We start from the raw sequence: 19555 nt of genomic DNA, 5'->3' as shown, positions 1-19555 counted from the left end.
TAATATATGAGTTTATTCATGAGCTAGTAAACCCAAGTACTTGATTTAATTTGGATTGCTAACAAGTGACAAGTACAACATTGGTAAGATAACCTTTGTAAGAGGTGTGAAGAAGCTTGTCATTGGTTCAAATCGGACTGGGAAGCTTAGGCAAATCAATTTAGTTCAAGTCAACTTAGATGCTCATGATCAATAACAAGAATACAAGCACAAGACAACAATGCAAATGGATATCTAGTTTGTTTATTTCAAATGGTATCTAGACTCAAGTATTTCATCAAATTCACAAGTGATGTCTAGATCAACTCACAAGTGATATCCTATAAGTGGCACTCATGAAGATAGCAAATGTTCAAGAAATAGTTTTTATTGAAAAATCCAACAAGTGGTTCCATACTAGAAGATTCTTTCAAGTGGTATCACATCTATACATGGTATCAATCATGCAAGATGATGGTTCCACAAGTGATCATCAAATGAAGAATGCATCCCTCACCTACAAGAGCTCAAATGTATCAAATGGATGACCCATGCTATCATATAGGAGAAGGTGTCACATAAATTGATATCAAGATTAAAGATCCTATGTGTGGTATCTCAAGAAGCCCTACACAAGATACAAGTGGTACAAGTTACAAGTGATATCTACAAGTAGTGTCATTCCAATAATCAAGTGATGTCCATAAAAATGTAAGATTTAAGCCTCAACCATCTACCCAAAATGCATACCATTGCATCAAAGAGAAGCACACATTTTATGAAAATTGATAACAAAGGGAAGAGATTGTACAAAGATATGAAAGCCTTGAGATTGAGATTGTACAAGGAAGAGAGACAAAGAAGTAGAGAAAGCAGAGGTTGGACATAGACATGGACAAAGAGGGAGGCAACATTGAAGAAAAGAGATGGATCAATTTTTTTTGACAAGAGAAGCACACAAGTAGGGGGGAGCAAGCTCATGAACTTTGATTGATTGTATTGTGCATATTCATGTGCTTGCTTGCATTGCTTAAGTTCTTAAATTAAATATGCATGCTTGTGTGATGTACGCTAGTTGTAGAATTTGATTGATGAAATGAAAAATAGCATGCATAGGATAATAGCTAGACACTTGGTATGCTTTTCAAGTAAATGCTAGTACCTTGCTTTTAATGTTGATCTCATGATGTATCTAGTGCTTTTTTATTTCTAAGTGTTATCTAGCTAATCATGGTGCTAAGGATGAACTTAAAGGTGCAACTCCGATTGGTATCACATTTCAAAGGTTTACTCTATACACCTTAGCATCATTTGGTAGTAATTACTCTCACATAATTTCAATCTATGCATATGTGCGAACTTTAAACCAAATACTCTAGCACATATGTAGGGGGAGCTAATATTACCATCTCGGGTTTGTGGTACTTGTCCAAAATCATTTTTACATGGTAAAATTGCTTGGGCAAGCAACATGAATGCAAAAAAGCTTAATTTCTATATCTTTATAGAGTTGTCATCAATTACCAAAAAGGGGAAGATTGAAAGGTCTTTGTGTGGTTTTGGTAACTGAGTGACAACCTAGGTGAACTAATTGTGTTTATATGAGATACACAGGTGATTAGTCCATAGCTACATGTGTGTGAGCAACATATGCCATGAAGGTGAAAATGGCTTAGAGATGTTGCAAAGCTCACACATGTGATGATGAAGGAGCTCATTGCAAATGAGACATGACATTGAGTCATATGATCAAGGTGGAGAAGATCAAGACAAGACTTGGCTTGATGGACTGGTTGCAAGCATGAAGGGCAAGTCTAAGGCTTTGGAGTGATGGATCGCATGGCGGTAAATCTTGAGCAAGACTTGGCGCCGATGGACGAAGGCAATGGTGAAAAGCAAGTGAAGTCAAGATCGATGAACCAATATGATCATGTGATGATATGAAGTGGATCATATCATTGTTGATCGTGTTGGTGCATGTGTTGCATCGATGTTGGAGGAGATGAAATGGAATGCACAAAACAAAGGTATAACCTAGGGCATTTTATTTCACCGGTCATAGGTGTGTAGAGAAGTTGATGACCGAGTTTAGGATAGATGTCCGTACTATCAAGTGGGGGCAAACTTGTTTGCATATCAGTCATCTAGTGCCACTCGAGTGATCTAACTTTGCATCATCGCTAGGATCGAGTGGCGTGGTAAGTTGAGTGACTAATCCTTTGGAAAATATTTGTGAAAAGCTAACACACATACACATAGTGGTGCATACTTGGTGGTGTTGGCACATTTGCAAAGGAGAAGAAGTTAGAGTTGTTGTAAATCAACTTAGAGAAGAGAAAAAGGGTTTTCAGTGTACTCTGAACTATAGGATGGTCCTTGGATTAGAATACTATTTTGATCCATTGTGATTTGGATCAAGTATGCATGTGGGATGTGTAGCCCTCTGAGTAAGCTTTCCAAAATGTCTAAGATCATCGAAATCAGAGTTCGAAGCTAAGAGTTATAGTTGTTTTAGCGCTGAAAGGGCTATGACCGGACTCTACGACCTGCGCGTCCGGTCAGCACCTACGAGTCCGGTCATAGTGTCTGGTCAGTGATGACTAGATGCGTCCGATCACTGAAAAATGTCTCAAGAACCTCTCTGTAAGTGACCAGACGCTGAGAGAGTCGAGTCCGATCATAGGAGAAAGGCGAGTCCGATCAGTTGTGTAGAAATGTATTGGTAACCGGACTCGGCCTTGGCGCGTCCGGTTCTTTGACCTAGGCACGTCCAGTCAAGAGTATGCGCATGCGGGAGCTAGCCGTTGAAGCCCAATGGTTGGCTTCAAAAGGAGGGGACGTGTGGCGTCATCCTAGCGATCGCACTCTGCGACCTACGCGTCTGGTCAGTGCGCGTTTTGCCCAATGAATGGGTAACGACTATTTTAGCCCTTGGGGCTATAAAAGAAGTGTGTGGCCAGCCTTAGGCTGGTTGCTGAGCACCCTCACACCTATGTGGCTTGTGTAGGAGTGCTTGGATGCCCTCTAACTCACTTGTGCTTGCAAGAGTGCAAATCAATTGCGAGTGAGTGTGATTCTAGTACGTTGCATTGTGAGATTGCATCGAGTGGCACTAGGTGTAGAGTTGCAAGCCAGTGGTGCTTATTACTCTTAGAGGTTGCCACCTCCTAGATGGCTTGGTGGTGGTCTCTGTCAAAGCCTGCAAGAAGCTTATGCGGTGCTCTAGAGAAGAGCTTTTTGAGGGGCATTGTGCTCACCCTGCGGGAGCCATGAAGAGCGACTCTAGTAAAACGTGTCATTAAGCTACCCTCACTTTTGGGGTAGGTTCTTACAGTGCCCGATGTGCGGGCTTGGCGGGTGATACCAATTAGCCGCCGAACCACCAACTGAGCGGTCGACACAACAAGAACTAGCGTGTTGACAAGCACGTGAACCTCAGGAGAAAAATCACAATGTCAACTTTGTTCTTCCCGTTGGTTTGCATCCTCGTTACACAAGCTTGTAATTACTTTCATATACATTGTGCTTGTGTAGTTGCTCTTGTAATTAGTTTACTTGTGTAGCTCACTAGTTACCTTCTTACTTGTGTAGCATAGAAGTAGCTCCTTTACGTGACTATTTTGGTTTGTGTAATCTTGTTAGTCACATTGCTTAGTTTGTGTAGCTAAGTATTTACGCTCTCTAATTTGGCATTGGTTGCCTTGTTATTGAGCATTGCTAGTGAGCTTAGTTGGCTTTATGCTTTTGCTTACTAGCATGTGTAGAAGCTCCCCGTTGCGTAAAGTACTAGTGGCATATGTTCGTGTGATCTTGCTTCTAGAATTGGTTAGGTGAGCTCTAGCTAACCCGGCACCTTTGTTGCTTAATTAGGATCTTTGCAAGGTGCTAGAGAACATAGATAGAGGGGTATAGTCTCGGCTAGACCGATTGTTATAATTCCACATTTGTTTCGATTAGCTGACGTGATTCGATTTTAATAATGACTATTCACCCCCCTCTAGTCACCATCTCGACCTTATAGGATCTCAGTCCATGGTTTTTCCATGAAGAAAGGCAACAGGCCCTTGGGACCGATCAAATAGACCCGAAAACTATATGGATTGGCCACTGAGAATCTGGAGTCCGTCACCAGCTGACCCATGCCAGACCCCCCGTGAACGGGAAGCTAGGGCCCCACTCAGACTAGCCTACTAATAGCTCACCGAGCATCATGTTTCATCCATCGAGGAAAAACGTGGCACAGCTCAGCCCCTCCATTTTATCAAAAAAACGCTTGAGGGATGATGAGCTGACCCCTCGATCGGACCCCTGCAATGCGTGGAGGGTCGAGGGAAGTTGGACTCGCAAGGAGACTAAATGCGCAGTCGCAGGATGATGGTTCAGATCCTAAGCAGGGATACGGAGCTAAAACGCTCCTATGGGCCATTCAGGCCTAGGAGTTCAAGGACTGGCCCTCTGATGGGTTCATAGCCGCTTCGGGGCACCCTTAGAGTGAGGGGTGGAAAGGGATGGGCCCACTAGCGGCCAGTACTCGGGCACATGAGCGACATAGGCATCCCGGCCCATGTTCGAGTTTTGGTCGGTTCCCAATCCATGGTTTTTCCTGAAAGAAAGGCAATGAGCCCTTGGGACCGGTCGAATGGACCCGAGAACTATATGGATTGGCTACTAAGGATATGGAGTTGGTCACCAACTAACCCATGTCAGACCCCCATGAATGAGAAGCCGAGGCTCCACTCGGACTAGCCCATTAATAGCTCACCGAGCACCATGTTTCGTCCATCGAGAAAAAACATGGCACGGCTCACCCCTCTGTTTTATCGAAAAAATGCTTGAGGGATGACGATCATAAAGATGAGCCGACCCTCGATCAAAACCCTGCTACGCGTGGGGGCTTAAGGGAAGTTAGACTCGCAAGGAGACCGAACGCGCGGTCGCAGTACGACAGCGGACCGATCGGATCCTAGGGGACCGAAATCAAGAAAAATCTTTCCGACCTCCTGAATCCTACGGTTACATGCCCCCAAGAAGACCGATCTCGACAAAAGGGAATCGCTGTCCTAACAGGACACGCCGCGGGCTAAAAAAGAAGGCCAAGGCTCTTAGAGTTCTCCCGTCTGAAAAAGCCTCCAAAAGAGTATTCTACTCCTCCGTAGGCTTGTGGGCTACTGTCGGGTATTGATATTAAGAATACACAAAGCAAGGAAGTTAGCGCCCACGCTAACTTCCCCGGATGGCTCGAGACGTATTAAAAGGTCTCGCCCGACCCCAAGGCCGTGGGCTCCGTCTCGCTCCACCTCGAGGCCGCAAGCTCCGTCTCGCCCGACCCTAAGGCCACGGGTTCTGTCTTGCCCATGGCTGTGGGCTCCGTCTCGCCCGACCTCGAGGCCGCGATCTCCGTCTTGACCGACCTCGAGGCCACGGGCTCTGTCTCGTCCAACTCCTTGGGTGCAGGCTCCGTCTCGCCCGACCTCTAGGACGCAGGTTTCATCTCGTCCGACGGGGACCCATATCGCTGCCAACCACTCCAGGTCCAAGCATATGGGCCTGGGTCAAAACTCTGACGCCAGGAAAGAGGTTGTCATGCCTCGATGTAACCCGTGGCCATGACGAGCCATACCTGGGGATTCACATCAATAACAGTGTCGGGCGTGCCGGTGCTGTTCTGCCTAATCCTCGTACGGACGCTGACAGGCGAGTCAATTCACCACGACATCCGCCGGGACAGAGTGGAACGCCATGACCGATAGATGACGCCTGCGTATGGCGCCAGTGACGAATAGGGCCACGACATGGAGCCATCCCTGTTGATATCTACAAGATCGACGGGACCCGCATGAAGGAGAAGATGGACCCGGCAACCCTGGAAGCCTTATTCTCTCTCTTGTTCTTCTCATTTTCCTCCTCTGTAATCCGCGCTTTCCCTTCGCCTATAAAAGGGCAAGCAGGGCGCCCTATGAAAGAGGGATACAGACATAGAGATCTTGACATAAGAGCACGATACGAGCACACGGTCGAGCGGTAAGCGAGCTCTCAGCACCCGTTCACTCCTTTCACCAGAAACTTGGGATCCTCTCTCTCTCGCCTGTTTGGAACCATTACTGCAAACCAAGTACCGGTAACACGAGCAGCAACGAACTGGACGTAGGGACGTTCCGTCCAAACTAGTATAAACTCTTGTGTCCTCTGAGCACACCATCTGAGCCAGACGCGCAAATACAAATTTACTCGTCGGTGGTCCGAAAACACCGACATTTAGTTTCTCTGGTTTTAAGTGTCCTTATCATCAATTAACACCAACAATAACTTAAATGGCATGCTTCCAGACGAAGGCCATTTCATGTTTCGATTTCCAAAAAAAAATGAAGAAACTGATTTTCATTTATACATTATAAGGTGGTTTTCATGATGATTACATGTGTCCCCTGTTTTAATAAGACTACATCTAGAAATCATTGAGACGGATTGAAGTGCAACCAAATATGACAAAACATCTCAAACTTTACAATATATATATATGGTGTTCCAAAAGGTACTCAGGCATTGACCAAAACGTTGATGAATATAGAAATCTTCAATTTACATGAATTACCAACAAAACATGCACATTTACCTTCACTGGTTTCAAGCGTCCCTATCTTAAATTAAGTCCACCAACAAGTTAGATGACACGTTTCCAGACGAAGTCCCTTTGAAGCTTGCAGTACAACGACAGAACAGGAGAAAGCGATTTGCATCTGTACATTATTAAGGACGGTTTCGATTATTTCAACCGAATCTTACGTTTTTGACACGTATGTTCCCTCCTTTTAACACTGTATACATCTAGAACTTATTGAGAAGGCAATAGTACTTATTACTAATCGAGACATTTGAAAAGCGTCCACTAATCGTTTAAGCTGACAGGAAGTTCCCCCAAAATCCCCCGTACTCCAGAGACCAGACGGGATTCATTGCTTAGAATTTTATAGATCCACTTCAACTACAAGATCCTACGAAGCGTCTTTCAAATTTTGATCCAAATGAGGAGCAGTACAAAAAGAAAAACAAAGGAAAGCGGCAAGTTTGACTTGATCGTTTCATCTGTACTAGAGTACCAGTACTCTGTACTTCGGCGGTGTTTAGATCTACGATGTAAAGTTTGGGGGTGCCACATCGGATGTTATATAGGGTGTTGCATAGAGTTTTTGAATACTAATAAAAAAATAAATTATAGAATCCGACGGTAAACCACGAAACGAATGTATTAAGCCTAATTAATTCATAATTAGCACGTGTGTTACTGTAGTTGTCATTGTCAAATCATAGACTAATTAGCGTTAAAAGATTTATCTCGCAAAGTAGTCGTAATCTGTGTGATTAATTATTTTTTAATCTATTTTTAATACTATATATATATGTGTGTCTAAATATATAGAGCGTAAAGTTTTGACAAAGTAACTAACCAAGCTTTTCTCGTGTTGTCTTTGCTGTCGGCGGCTCCGTCGGCGTGTGCGGCGGCCGCGGGGCCTTGCTCCGGTGCTCCCTGCCCCGCGTTCGGTTTCTGTGGCCTGTGGCTGTGGGGAACAAGCGTGCTGCGTGCCAGAGCCATTCCCTCACTCAGCACCGGACCTTCATTCGTTCAGAAGCCTGCCGGACCGCTGTGGCCTCACCTGTGGGCACACAGCGCCGCACAGGGAATGCACTGCAGGTGAGCGGAGACATGACACGACTCGCCGCCGGCCACAGCGACCACCACCACCAACATCTGGGTCCCGGCGGCGGCGCGGCGCACGCACGCCCAGTCGCCCAGTCGCCCAGTCCCAGACGCAGGAAACGTCCTACACTACGAGCGCGCAGCGGGGCGGGGCCGACCTGTCCCCGTCGACCGTCCGCGTGGTTCGCGTGCAAAAAAAGAAGAGAAAATTCCTTCGAAACCATCTAAAACGGTAACAATTCATTCAAAATTATATGTTCCTTTATTGTTATTAATTTTAAAAAAAATCTACTCCACTCCTAGCTATGGGGTGGTCTACATAACCCCCTCAACTATAAAACGGTCTGATTTACCCTCTAAATTTTTCAAACCCGTCTATTTTACCCCCCAGGCTGTTTTCAACGGCGGTTTTGCTACAGTAACAGGGGTTTTGTCTTTTTTCTTATTTCCGCTGAATCTTTGAAAAATCATAGTAAATCACAAAAAAATCATAAAATAGAAAATCTAATTTTGTTGGACTCCACATGAGTAGATCTACACAGTGAACATATAATATAGTACGCTTTAGTACAAAGTTTTTGCTGTAGCTTTAGATTAATTGGAAAATCCAATTTTGTCTGTAGTTAATTAGAATAATTCATAGCTGCAGCTTCTATGGTCCAATTGTGGTGAAATTTTTATGATAGGTTAATTATTATATGCTTAAACTATAGTAAAAATTTCGTACTCATTGGACCATATATAACTTAGTTATAGATAAATTCCAATTAATTACAGACAAAATTAGATTTTCTAATTAATATAAATCTACAGTAAAAGTTTTGTGCTAAAGTGTACCATATTATATGTTCACTGTGTAGATCTACTCATGTGGAGTCCAACAAAATTAGATTTTCCATTTTATGATTTTTCTGTGATTTACTATGATTTTCAAAGATTCAGCGGAAATAAGGAAAAAAAAGACAAAACCGCCGCTGAAAACCGCCTAGGGGTAAAATAGACGTTTTGGAAAGTTCAGGGGGTAAATCAGACCGTTTCATAGTTGAGGGGGTTATGTAGACCACCCCCATAGTTGGGGGGTGGAGTAGACTTTTTCCCAGCAGTTTTAGATTTTTCGTTCCATCGTTGCCACTGCTGTTACAGAGGAGTCACGACGTGACTTTGCTCCCACGTGTGCTGCGAGGCTGCCAGCACGCGGCGATGGTGATGATGGCGTTCCCAGCGCTGCGAGGAGCCCTGGAGGTCGTGGCCACCGTGGAGGCCGTGGCGGCGAAGTGGCTACGCGCCGAGGAGGAGATCCAGCGGATGGGCCGCCTCAACAACTCGGCGCTCGAGGAGCGGGTGAAGAGCCTCTACGTCGAGGCGCAGGTGTGGCGCGACCTGGCACAGTCCAACGAGGCCACGGCCAACGCGCTCCGCGGCGAGCTGCAGCAGGCGCTCGATGCCCAGCAGGCGAACTCGCAGGCGCCGCTGGCGCTGGCACCAGCAGCACCGACGACAACGAGTCGTGCTGTTGCGGGGAGAACGACGTCGTCGCCGAAGCCGGAGCAGCAGGCGCGGGGGAGCACAGGGAGGAGCCCGGGACATCGTCGCTGCCGGCGTACGGGAGGACGTGCGCGGTGCGCGGCGAGGGCGCGGCCAAGGTGCCGCACTGCTGCTGTTGCCGCTGCCGTGCCGCCACCTGTGCCAATCTCGTATCTTACCAATCTCGTAGGCGAGGCCGCTGAAGACGGAGCAGCGGTCGCCGCCGGTGAGCCAGAAGAGGAAAGGGGCGTCGCTGGCACGCACCCTGTTTCGAGGTGGAAAGGGAGGTCCCCGTCGAAGCCAGGCAAGCTGGTGACCACGCGCCGGCGGAGGAGCTGGAGGCGAAGGCGACCACCAGGAAGCAGAGGAGGAAGAGACAGCGGGAGTAGCGAATGACAGCGGACACAGTAAGCAAGCAGCGAAGGACCGGGGTCGCGAAACGCCGTTGGCGGACGTTGCGAGCAGGGCGCGGGCCGGCGCGGCACCCGGTGTGATTAACGAAACGACGACGGCGCGTCGAGCAGGACACAGGCCGGGGCGGCGAAAAGCGGACACGGCGAGCAGGGGAGAGCGCGAGCTCCGCTCCGCCGACGCGGGCTATGTCGCAGCCTCGCGGGCGTGCGCGAGCTCCGCCGCTGCCTTGCCGGCACTGGTGGTCTCCGTCGCGGCCACGCAGGGCGGGCGCAGGCTCTGCTACGGCCTCATGGGCACGCGTGGGCTCCGCCACGGCCACGCAGGGCGGGCGCGGGCTCCGCTGTGGCCTCGCAGGCAAGCAAGCGCGGGCACAGGCTCCACCGCGGCCTCGCGGGCGCGCGCGGTCTCCGTTGTGGCCTCGCGAGCGTGGGCGCGGGAGGCATGGCGTGTTCGGCTGCATTCTCTTGAACATCGCGCGCATCGCCGTCGTGTCCCTGACGCGGGCGTACATGTCCAGCAGCGCGGTGGGGTGGAGAGGGAGTGTGCGGTGCGAAGGAGGCCGCAGCATCACGGAGAGGAGCGCCAGCGCCATGGTCGGGTTGGGCGTGCAGCGGAGGAGCGCCCCGGCGAGATCCAGGCAGCCGAACGCGGCATTTGCGGGCGCTCATCCAATCGAGACGGCCGGCAGGGCACTAGGCACTGGGCGCCGCCGCAGACAGAGACAGTGAGCTGGGGAGAGAAGAAAGGGAGACTCGCGCTCGCGTGGCCGAAAATCCCTGCAGCCAGCGAACCCGCATGGTCTCCGCTCCATGGCCTGCATGGCGCGTGGGGGCAAAGTCACGCCGTGACTCCTCTGTAACAGCAGTGGCAACGACGGAACGAAAAATCTAAAACTGATGGCAACGAAGGAAACATATAATTTTAAATGGCAACGAACGCATTGTTATAGTTTTCAACGGCAACGAAAGAATTTTCTCAACAAAAAAAAAGGCACTCTTGGATACAGCGCTAGGTAGGACTTAGGAGAGAGTTTTCGTCTTCTCTCGGAGGCCGCCGACGGAGCCATTCTAGGAAACGACCTACACTATACGAGCGCGCAGCGGGGCGGGGCCGACCTGTCCCCGTCGTCCGTCCGCGTGGTTCGCGTGCCAAAAAAAAAGGGCACGCTTGGATACAGCACTAGGTAGGAGAGAGAGTTTTCGTCTTCTCTTGGAGACCGCCGACGGAGCCATTCTACAGCAGTAGAAGTGAATTGTGCAACGGGATGTGATGTGAGCCGCTGTATCAAGATTTGCCCATATATATAGCTCATAAAATAGCCATGCCGTTTGAGTAGCGAATAAAGGCTATAGTATTTTTTTCTGGTAATAAATCAACCGAAATAGTATTTTAACTTATTTTTTCAGCGAAACGAATGGGGTAAAAAAAAAAAAGACATAGCACGCATATTGCTAATGGGTCAAAGTGAAACAAACCGATGACAAGGGTGCGAGCTAAGTTACATATATAACATTCTATCGCGGAGTGAGTAACGTGGGTCACATTGCCAATTATTAAATATACCTCCATAACAGCTACGGACTTAATTACATTTATGATCGGATGAGGTATCTAAAGTGATGTAGGCACAATCGCATGATCGCATATAATCTCTTCGTCCATAAATTAAATTTAATGATTCTAAATTTTGTCTTAACTCGAATCATCATAGACCAACAAGTTTATAAATTTGATCATGTATGTTATTATCAGTGCCGGAGCTTTGACCCAAGTATCAAGAGAGGATAGTCTATGTAACTGAGTGCTCTGCTCCTAGCTATTACACCTTGGAATTGGATTTTCGTTGGATGCTAGTTGTTCCGACTCGTATGAAAAAAAAGTCAAAAGATTGGACGAAGAAATTCCATTTCAATATTAGCAAAATGAAAGAGGAAAGATACACTCGACAATTTCTATGTGATCAATCTTGAATACTGTGCAACGTTATTGTGGCCACACGATCTTTGTCGCCATGGCTGCGTATAGAACACAAAGACGGCAGCCTCCGTGTCATATCTTCCCATGTAGAGGGACGACCACATACGCTTAGGTTATGCCTCGCCATCGCTTGCTGCTCTGCTGCTCGATAAAGCCGAGTAGAACAAAGCAACCACCGCCGCCGACCAGTTCATATGGCTAGGTTCGTAAAAGGAAACGCACACGACAACCCAACCAGGAGTTCGGCTCCTGAATGATGTGAAACTAAACTAACTACGACAAAACAAGAGCATCCTCGTCTGCCCATGAACACACATGCTCTCTTCCTCTGATCAATGTGTGTGCAATGTATCAGACACGTACATCGTAGCGAGGTCGAGATTGATCACACGTGAGAGACAGAGAGAGGTAGAGGTAGAGGTTAGGGATATGGATAGCGATAGGAGTAGGCTACTAGACTCGCCTTCCGTCCGACCAAGCTTATGTTCATGTGCTAGCTAGCGACTTAGCGAGGACAAGACATGATTATTTAAGAGTTCAGTGGCAGACTCCGAGCATGACAACTCGTCAGGACACACGGTCTTCTCCTCCTCCGCCTTCCAAAAACATGACAAACAAAAAAATTTGAAAGAACAGAAGAAATGAGATGGACGGCCTTCTCCTCCTCCGCCTTCCAAAAACATGACAAACAAAAAAAAGGAACAGAAGAAATGACACGGACATGAAAAAATGGACATACAAAATGAAAAGAAAGGAAAAACAGAAAAGGATGAAACAAATGAGTACTTCATCATATTTTTTTTTTGGTATTTCATCATATTTATCAACGAACAAATGAGTACTTCGCATATCAGCAAGCAACTGACTCCTTGTCGACTTGAATAAAAAATCAAAATTACATATTTTTATGAGAATTTAGAGGTGCTTTGAGAATTTTAAAAGTGGGTTGAAAAAAACAATTTGCTCTTTAATATTATTATAGGTATAATCAATCCTTGAACTACTGTTACACCTTCAGTTGGTTTCGCGGGCCTGTTCTGTTCCAGGAGTATTGTGGCCTCGAACCATTCCTGCTCGTTTAGCTTGCATAATTTTATATAAGGGGGTGTTTGGTTCTTTAGGCGCTCCTAAAATTTATGTCACATTAAATGTTTAGAGGCTAATAAGGAGTATTAAATATAAATTAATTATAAAACTAATTATATAGATGGAGGCTAATTTCCGAGACGAATTTTTTAAGCCTAATTAATCTATCATTAGCACATGTTACTGTAGCACCATGTTGTCAAATCATGGACTAATTAGGCTTAAAAGATTCATCTCGTAAATTAGTCGCAAGTTATGTAATTAGTTTTGTAATTAGTCTATATTTAATACTCTATGTATGTGTCTAAACATTCGATGTGACAAGAATTTTAGGAGGAGTGGAAGAAACCAAACGGCCCCTAAGTTTTGATCGTCTCGATTGATTCCCGGTGGAACCTACCCGTCCCAACGGTTTTAGGTGTCCTTGCATCAGCATCAACCACAGATAGCCTCTATCCGGTGTCAAATCCGGAGGAAAACGAATGCGACTTTACTTTGTCTGCTTCTAATAATAATATTAATATATAATATAATAATATCAATATATAATATAACAGTATCCATTCGTTCCTTTACATAACCGTCGAGCTCACGGCAACCCGCCAACGTACCGAACGCGGCCAAAGCTCGAGATTGGGGAGAGCCCCGAGCCCTTCCAATTCCTGTCTCTCCACATATCCCCGCTGAATATTCCGTTCCACCCCGCACCGCCGAGCGCCCGAGCCACGCCAAGGAACCGCCGGCGCCGGCCCGCCTCATCCGAATCCAAATGGCCCCGCCCGCTCCAGCCGGCGCCGCCGCCGTGCCCGATGAGCTCGCCCCGGGACCGGGAAGAGAAGCCAAGCACAGCGGGCGCGCAGCCGCCGTCCCCCGCCACAACCGCCAGTGCGCTGGCGCGCGCCTCCTGTCGCTCGCCGTGCAGGCGGCCGTGATGGCGGCCGCGCTCACGATCTTCGTCCTCTTCGCCGCCGCTTCCACCTTGCTCCTCCTCGTCCTCGTCCTCGCCGCGCGCGCCTTCCGCCACCACCGCGGCAGCCGCTACCGCGTCCCGTCGCTCGACCCTTCTTCCCCTTCGCCTCCGCCTCTCCGCGCGGGGCTCTCGCCCGCCGACATCCGCCGCCTCCCAAGCTTCGCCTTCCCCGGCGGCAGCGGCGGCGCCGGCGACGAGTCCGCCTCCGCCTCCTCCTCCTACTCGTGCGCCGTGTGCCTCGAGGCCGCGCGCGCCGGGGAGCGGTGGCGCGCGATGCCGGCCTGCACGCACGCGTTCCACGCCGCCTGCGTCGACCGGTGGCTCGCCAGGACGTCCGCCTGCCCGGTCTGCCGCGCCGCTGTCGCCATCCAGTCCCGATGAGCTAAGTCTGACGCCGCGATCCTCCGGCCCACGCGTGGGCATGCAGGTTTGGTATCTCCATGGTTCGGTGCTCGACAAAAAAGCTCTTTGTCCTGCTCGTGTAGTGATGACGTACCTGTTGTATGAAACTTCCTGCTGTTGTAATTTGTAAAGACGAATGCAGGGAGAGAGAAAAAAAGAATGAACCCATGAAACTTTACCGTCTCAAAGAATTAGGCCCTGTTTAGTTCCGGCCAGATTCCACGCCGGTTGAATTTGTCGGCACTGTAGCATTTTGTTTTTATTTGGTAATAATTATACAATCGTTGACTAATTAGGCTCAAAACGTTCGTCTCGTAAAGTACAACCAAACTGTGCAATTAGTTTTTGATTTCGTCAATATTTAGTACTCCATGCATATACCGCAAGTTTGATGTGACGGATAATCTTTTTTTTTGCACAGTGCCAAAGTTCGGAGTTTTTGTGAACTAAACAAGGGCTTACTCGATGTTAATATAATTTTGCACTATTTGAATTCCAAAATTTCTTCTTGGGTGTTCGGCTGATCCACTCTTGGCTTATTTCGGCTGATTTCGGCTAATTCAATAGTGTTCTATGAGAGAGAATAAACTGAAACAAGCCGAGACTAAATGAGAGAACATGGTTGGATTGCAACGTGTTACATTACATTGCATGATACATGATGCATTAGGACTGGTGTGTTGCAACTGCAACTTCTAGTCCGGGGACCAATATAACGAGGAAGGGTACTGCTCATCAAAAGAATTGGATTTGATGTGATACTTCTGCTGTACAACAATTTTTGTATCGCAGTGATGAGTAGCATGTTTGGTTGGTTGGTTCGTATCGTTGATGGTTCGTGAAGAAGTACTGCTGACTGGTTTGTGTGAGAGAAAAATACTGTTCCGGCTAGAAATTTACGATCGTTTACGATAAGCCACAGTCAAACGAAACGACCGGAGAAAGCTCGAGAATACAGAAATTATTCGTGACCCATTTATTTCCAACTGCTAACTGCTTCTTTTTGCCGTGTTTTGGCCGTACATCATTTATGTTCTTGACCCAAATTGATTTGTGATAATCTGGGCACTTACTCTAGTGGACCTTACAGCATTTATGTTCTTGACTCAAATTGTTTTGGCCGTACAGCATTTATGTTCTTGACTCAAAAGATAACATGAAGATCGCTTTTCAGATCACTGAAAATCATCCTCTTGTAATGGACCTTGGATGTCATTTTTTATGCTGGTCATGTTTACCTTTTAACCAATGCAAATGGTGCAACCTCGTAGTATCATGCGGGCTCCATCTTGAAAGCTTTTTTGCAGACTCTCTGACGGAAGAGGTTATTTGAAACTTTCAGGATTTATACTAAGCTAACGCTCAGTTATCATTCATTTTCACTCTGAAGACTAACTTCGAAATGGTCTATCGATGTTGCAGCACGGCGCACATCGAATTTTTTAGGTTATCTTCATACACAACCGTTGAGTTTGAAGCATTAACTCCCAGCTGCAGACTTCACTGTATCTGTACTCTGAGCCCGTGTTCAGTTCCAAAAAGAGTTTTAAAAAAAAAAAATGCTACAGTACCTGTCACATCGAATCTTGCGATACGTGTATGGAGCATTAAATGTAGACGAAAAAAAGCTAATTGCACAGTTTGGTTGGAAATCACGAGACGAACGTTTTGAGCCTAATTAGTCCATGATTGAACACTATTTGCCAAATAAAAATAAAAATGCTACAGTACCCAAATTCCAACTCCTGAACCCCACCTCAGTATCTGAAGGTTTCTGGTCCAATGGTCCTACGTCTCCCACAGTCATACGACAACATATTTTGTACTTTGTTTCGTACTCCCTCCGTCCAGGCAGAGAAATAAATATCGCTATGGTATATGTACTGGTCAATTTTTTTTTAATTTAACTAAATTTATATAAAAAAATATTAGCAACATTTGAAAGGCTGTCCACACGGCACGCGGCTTCCTGGCCCACTCAGCCCAGCCCAGTCAGGTCAGCAACGCTCGGTGGGTGGCGGCGAAGATCAGAAAATGGACCTGGGATCCCGTGACGTGCTTGGAACTTCGTTACAAATATTGACGGACGGACGCTTCCGTGAATTGTATTGAAAGTGTAGCCGTATCTGCCACGGTTTAACCCGTGAAAAGTAGTTTCAGCTTATATTCAGTTGCAACAAAATCTCGTCCTATGGAACAACTTCTGCTCAATATGCTGCGGGGATTCAGCCTGAGCAATATGGCTTGCTTGCTAGAATGCTAGCTGCAACCGAAGATGACAAAAGCAAGCTGTCCTTCCCATGGTTGCACTCGCATTGGTTCTCGGAGCACTTGCCACCATTCCTGCAGGTCCGTACCTCAGATGGCTGCAAGCACTGAGCGGCTCGGACATCGCCGTCGCCGTGGGCAGAGGCGGAACCAGAACCATTGATAATGGGCCAAACAAATATTATGACACTAATAAGTGTGATAAATATATACATCAAGTATATATCTCAAAGTTTTTCCAATACTTATAAACATATAGTTAGTATTCATAACAAAATTAAAAATTACAATATTACATCATAAATAACAGTGAAGTGATGATTTTATTGTACTGTAGCGCCTTGTTCACTTTGCAAATTTTTTTTTTGAACCCGACGAATAGTACCACTTTCGTCTTATTTGGTAAATATTGTCCAATCGTGGACCAATTAGGCTCAAAAGATTCATCTCGTGATTTCCAACTAAACTGTGTAATTAGTTATTTTTTTACCTATATTTAATACTCCATACAAGCGGCTAAAAATTGATGTGATGGAGAGAGAGCGAAAAAACTTAGAATTTGGATGGCATCTAAACAAGGCCTAGATTAAAATATTTAAGAAGTGTTAACAGTTTGTCACTGTGCTTAGGGGGAAGGGGCCCTGCTAGCCCTCCTTAGGGTGTTTGGTTCGAGCTACTAAACTTTAGAAGCTACGGTTTAGAGGGTGTTTGGTTACCGGGACTAAATTTTAGTCTCTGTCCCATCGAATGTTTGACACATGCATGAAGTATTAAATATAGATTAAAAAAAATTAATTGCACAGATTGCGGCTAATTTGCGAGACGAATTTTTTAAGCCTAATTAGTCTATGATTTGACAATGTGGTGCTATAGTAAATATATGCTAATGACGGATTAGTTAGGCTTAATAAATTCATCTCGTAAATTAGTCTCCATCTGTGTAATTAGTTTTTATAATTAACTCATGTTTAGTCCTCCTAATTAGTATCAAACGTTCGATGTGACATGGACTAAAATTTAGTCCATGGAACCAAACACCCCCTTAGTCACTTTTAGTAATTCCAGAGTTATTAGAGATGACTAAAGCTCTTTTAGTAGCTTTTAGTCATAGTATTTGGTTGAAAAGTTACTAAAGTGACTAAAAGCTATTAAATCTAGTAGCTACTAGGCGAACCAAACATGCCCTTAGTTCCGCCACTGACAGTGGGCGTCCCTAACACAGGCGTCACCGCCTTCTCGCTTCGCACCCCTCGGGCGCCACCGCCTGGTCCAGAGCTACGTCCTAGCCTTCCCGACGGCCCAGTTCCACTACATTGCCGTTGGGAACGAGGTGGCCGGGGAGGACACGGAAAGCATCATGTCCGCCATGCACAACCTCGATAGAGCGCTTTCCACGGACAACATCATCAAGGTGTCCGCGGCGGTGCAGATGGGCGTGCTCGGCAGAACTTCCCGCCCTTTGCGGGCAACTTCTCTTAGGGCTACATGGCACACGTCGCGCAGTACCTACAGAGCACCGGTGCGCCAACGTGTGTACCCTTACTACTCCTACATGAGCTACGAGAGAGACATTAACATCAACTATGCGCTCCTCGTCACGTCCCCAGGCACGGTGGTGCGCGACATCGACAATGGTTACAACTACCACAACATGTTCAATGCGATGGTCGACAGCTTCTACTCGACGCTGGAGAACGCTAGAGCTAGGAACGTCACCATCGTCGTGTCGGAGAGCGGGTGGCTATCGGTCGGGAGCAATGTGGCCAACGCGAGCAACTCGCGGACCTACAACCATAACCTGATCAACCACGTCGGACAGGGCACAGGGCACGCCGAAGCGCCCCGGGGGTATACTTGGCCATATGGCCCAGGCACGATGGGCCGGCCCCAAGCATGGCATTAAGAAAGCACGACCCAGGCACGGCATGGCCAGCTCCCATCGTGCTCGTGCCTAGCATGTCGGCCCATGCCCGGCTCCCGCCGTAGTGCCGTGCCTGGGCCACCATGTCGGGCCATAGTGCCGGCCCAGGCACGGCACGGATAATGGGCCAGCACGACGCAGCCCGATCAATTCTAGCCATCGGATGCTTTCAGAGGATTCTCGTCCTCCACGCGCAGTCGCGCCCTCCTCCCCGTGTCCAACTCCTCCCGTCCCTACAGTCCCGCCTAGCTCCTCCCCCGGTCCTCTCGAGCTCCCCACTACGGCTCCCTATGGTGGCTCCTCCGTTCATGCTCCCGTCCTTCCCGTCTGCTCGACGGCGCGACGACCTCTGTGCGGTAGCGTGGCGACCTCGGCGCGCGGCAACCTCTGTGTGGTGCATGGCCAAGGGTGCGTCTTCGCGGCGCCGACACACGGCTAGGGCGCAGCGGCACGACGACGGTGCGCGACAGGGGCAAGCTCGCGCGGTGGAGACATGTCTGCGATGGTGGTGCGTCCGACGCGAGTGCGGCTCAACGGTAGCCATGGCGATGGGCCGACACGGCCTCGGCGGGCCATCGTGCCCATCGGCACGGCACGGCACGGCTGAGTCGCTGAAGGGTCGAGATGGCGACTAGAGGGGGGGTGAATAGTCTTTTCTAAAATTTAATCATGTCGGCTAACCGATATAAAAGCGGAATTAAAATAATCGGTCTAGCCAAGACTACACCTCACTATATATGTTCACTAGCACCTTGCAAAGATAACAATTATGCAACAAAGGTGCCGGACTAGCTAGAGCTCTCCTAAATAATTCTAGGAGCAAGGTTACACTAACCTATGCCACTAGTACTTTAAGCGACAAGGGAGCTCCTACACATGCTAGTAAGCAAAAGCACAAAGCTAACTAAGCTCACTAGCAATGCTCAATAACAAGGCAACTAATACCTAATTAGAGAGCGCAAATACTTAGCTACACAAACTAAGTAATGTGACTAACAAGGTTACATAAACCAAATTAGCCACGCAAGGGAGCTACTTCTATGCTACGCAAGCAAGAAGGTAATTAGCAAGCTACACAAGCTATCTAATTACAAGAGCAACTACACAAGCTTAATATGTATAAAAGTAATTCCAAGTTTGTGTAACGGGGATGCAAACCAACAGGAAGAATAAGGTTGACACGATAATTTTTCTCCCGAGGTTCACGTGTTTGCCAACACGCTAGTCCCCGTTATGTCGACCGCTCACTTGGTGGTTCGGCGACTAATTAGCATCACCCGCTAAGCCCGCACGTCGGGCGCCACAAGAACCTACCCCT

The 19555-nt window shown here is 47.5% G+C and overlaps 1 protein-coding gene and 1 pseudogene across 1 annotated transcript; both read left to right on the top strand.

Annotated features, from left to right (window-relative positions):
* Nucleotides 1-13228: 13228 nt before the first annotated feature.
* On the top strand, nt 13229-14340 carry LOC136471216 (RING-H2 finger protein ATL39-like). The gene has a single exon (XM_066468953.1). The coding sequence runs from the start codon at nt 13446-13448 to the stop codon at nt 14025-14027; it is 582 nt and encodes a 193-aa protein (XP_066325050.1). The 5' UTR covers nt 13229-13445; the 3' UTR covers nt 14028-14340.
* A 3155-nt stretch (nt 14341-17495) lies between these two features.
* Nucleotides 17496-18219, top strand: LOC136468625 (glucan endo-1,3-beta-glucosidase, acidic isoform-like; annotated as a pseudogene).
* The last annotated feature ends 1336 nt before the right edge of the window (nt 18220-19555 follow it).

Source organism: Miscanthus floridulus, chromosome 8 (assembly GCF_019320115.1).
Source record: "Miscanthus floridulus cultivar M001 chromosome 8, ASM1932011v1, whole genome shotgun sequence".
In the NCBI taxonomy this organism is placed as follows: Eukaryota; Viridiplantae; Streptophyta; class Magnoliopsida; order Poales; family Poaceae; genus Miscanthus; species Miscanthus floridulus.
This window is presented reverse-complemented; position numbering and strand designations above follow the sequence as displayed.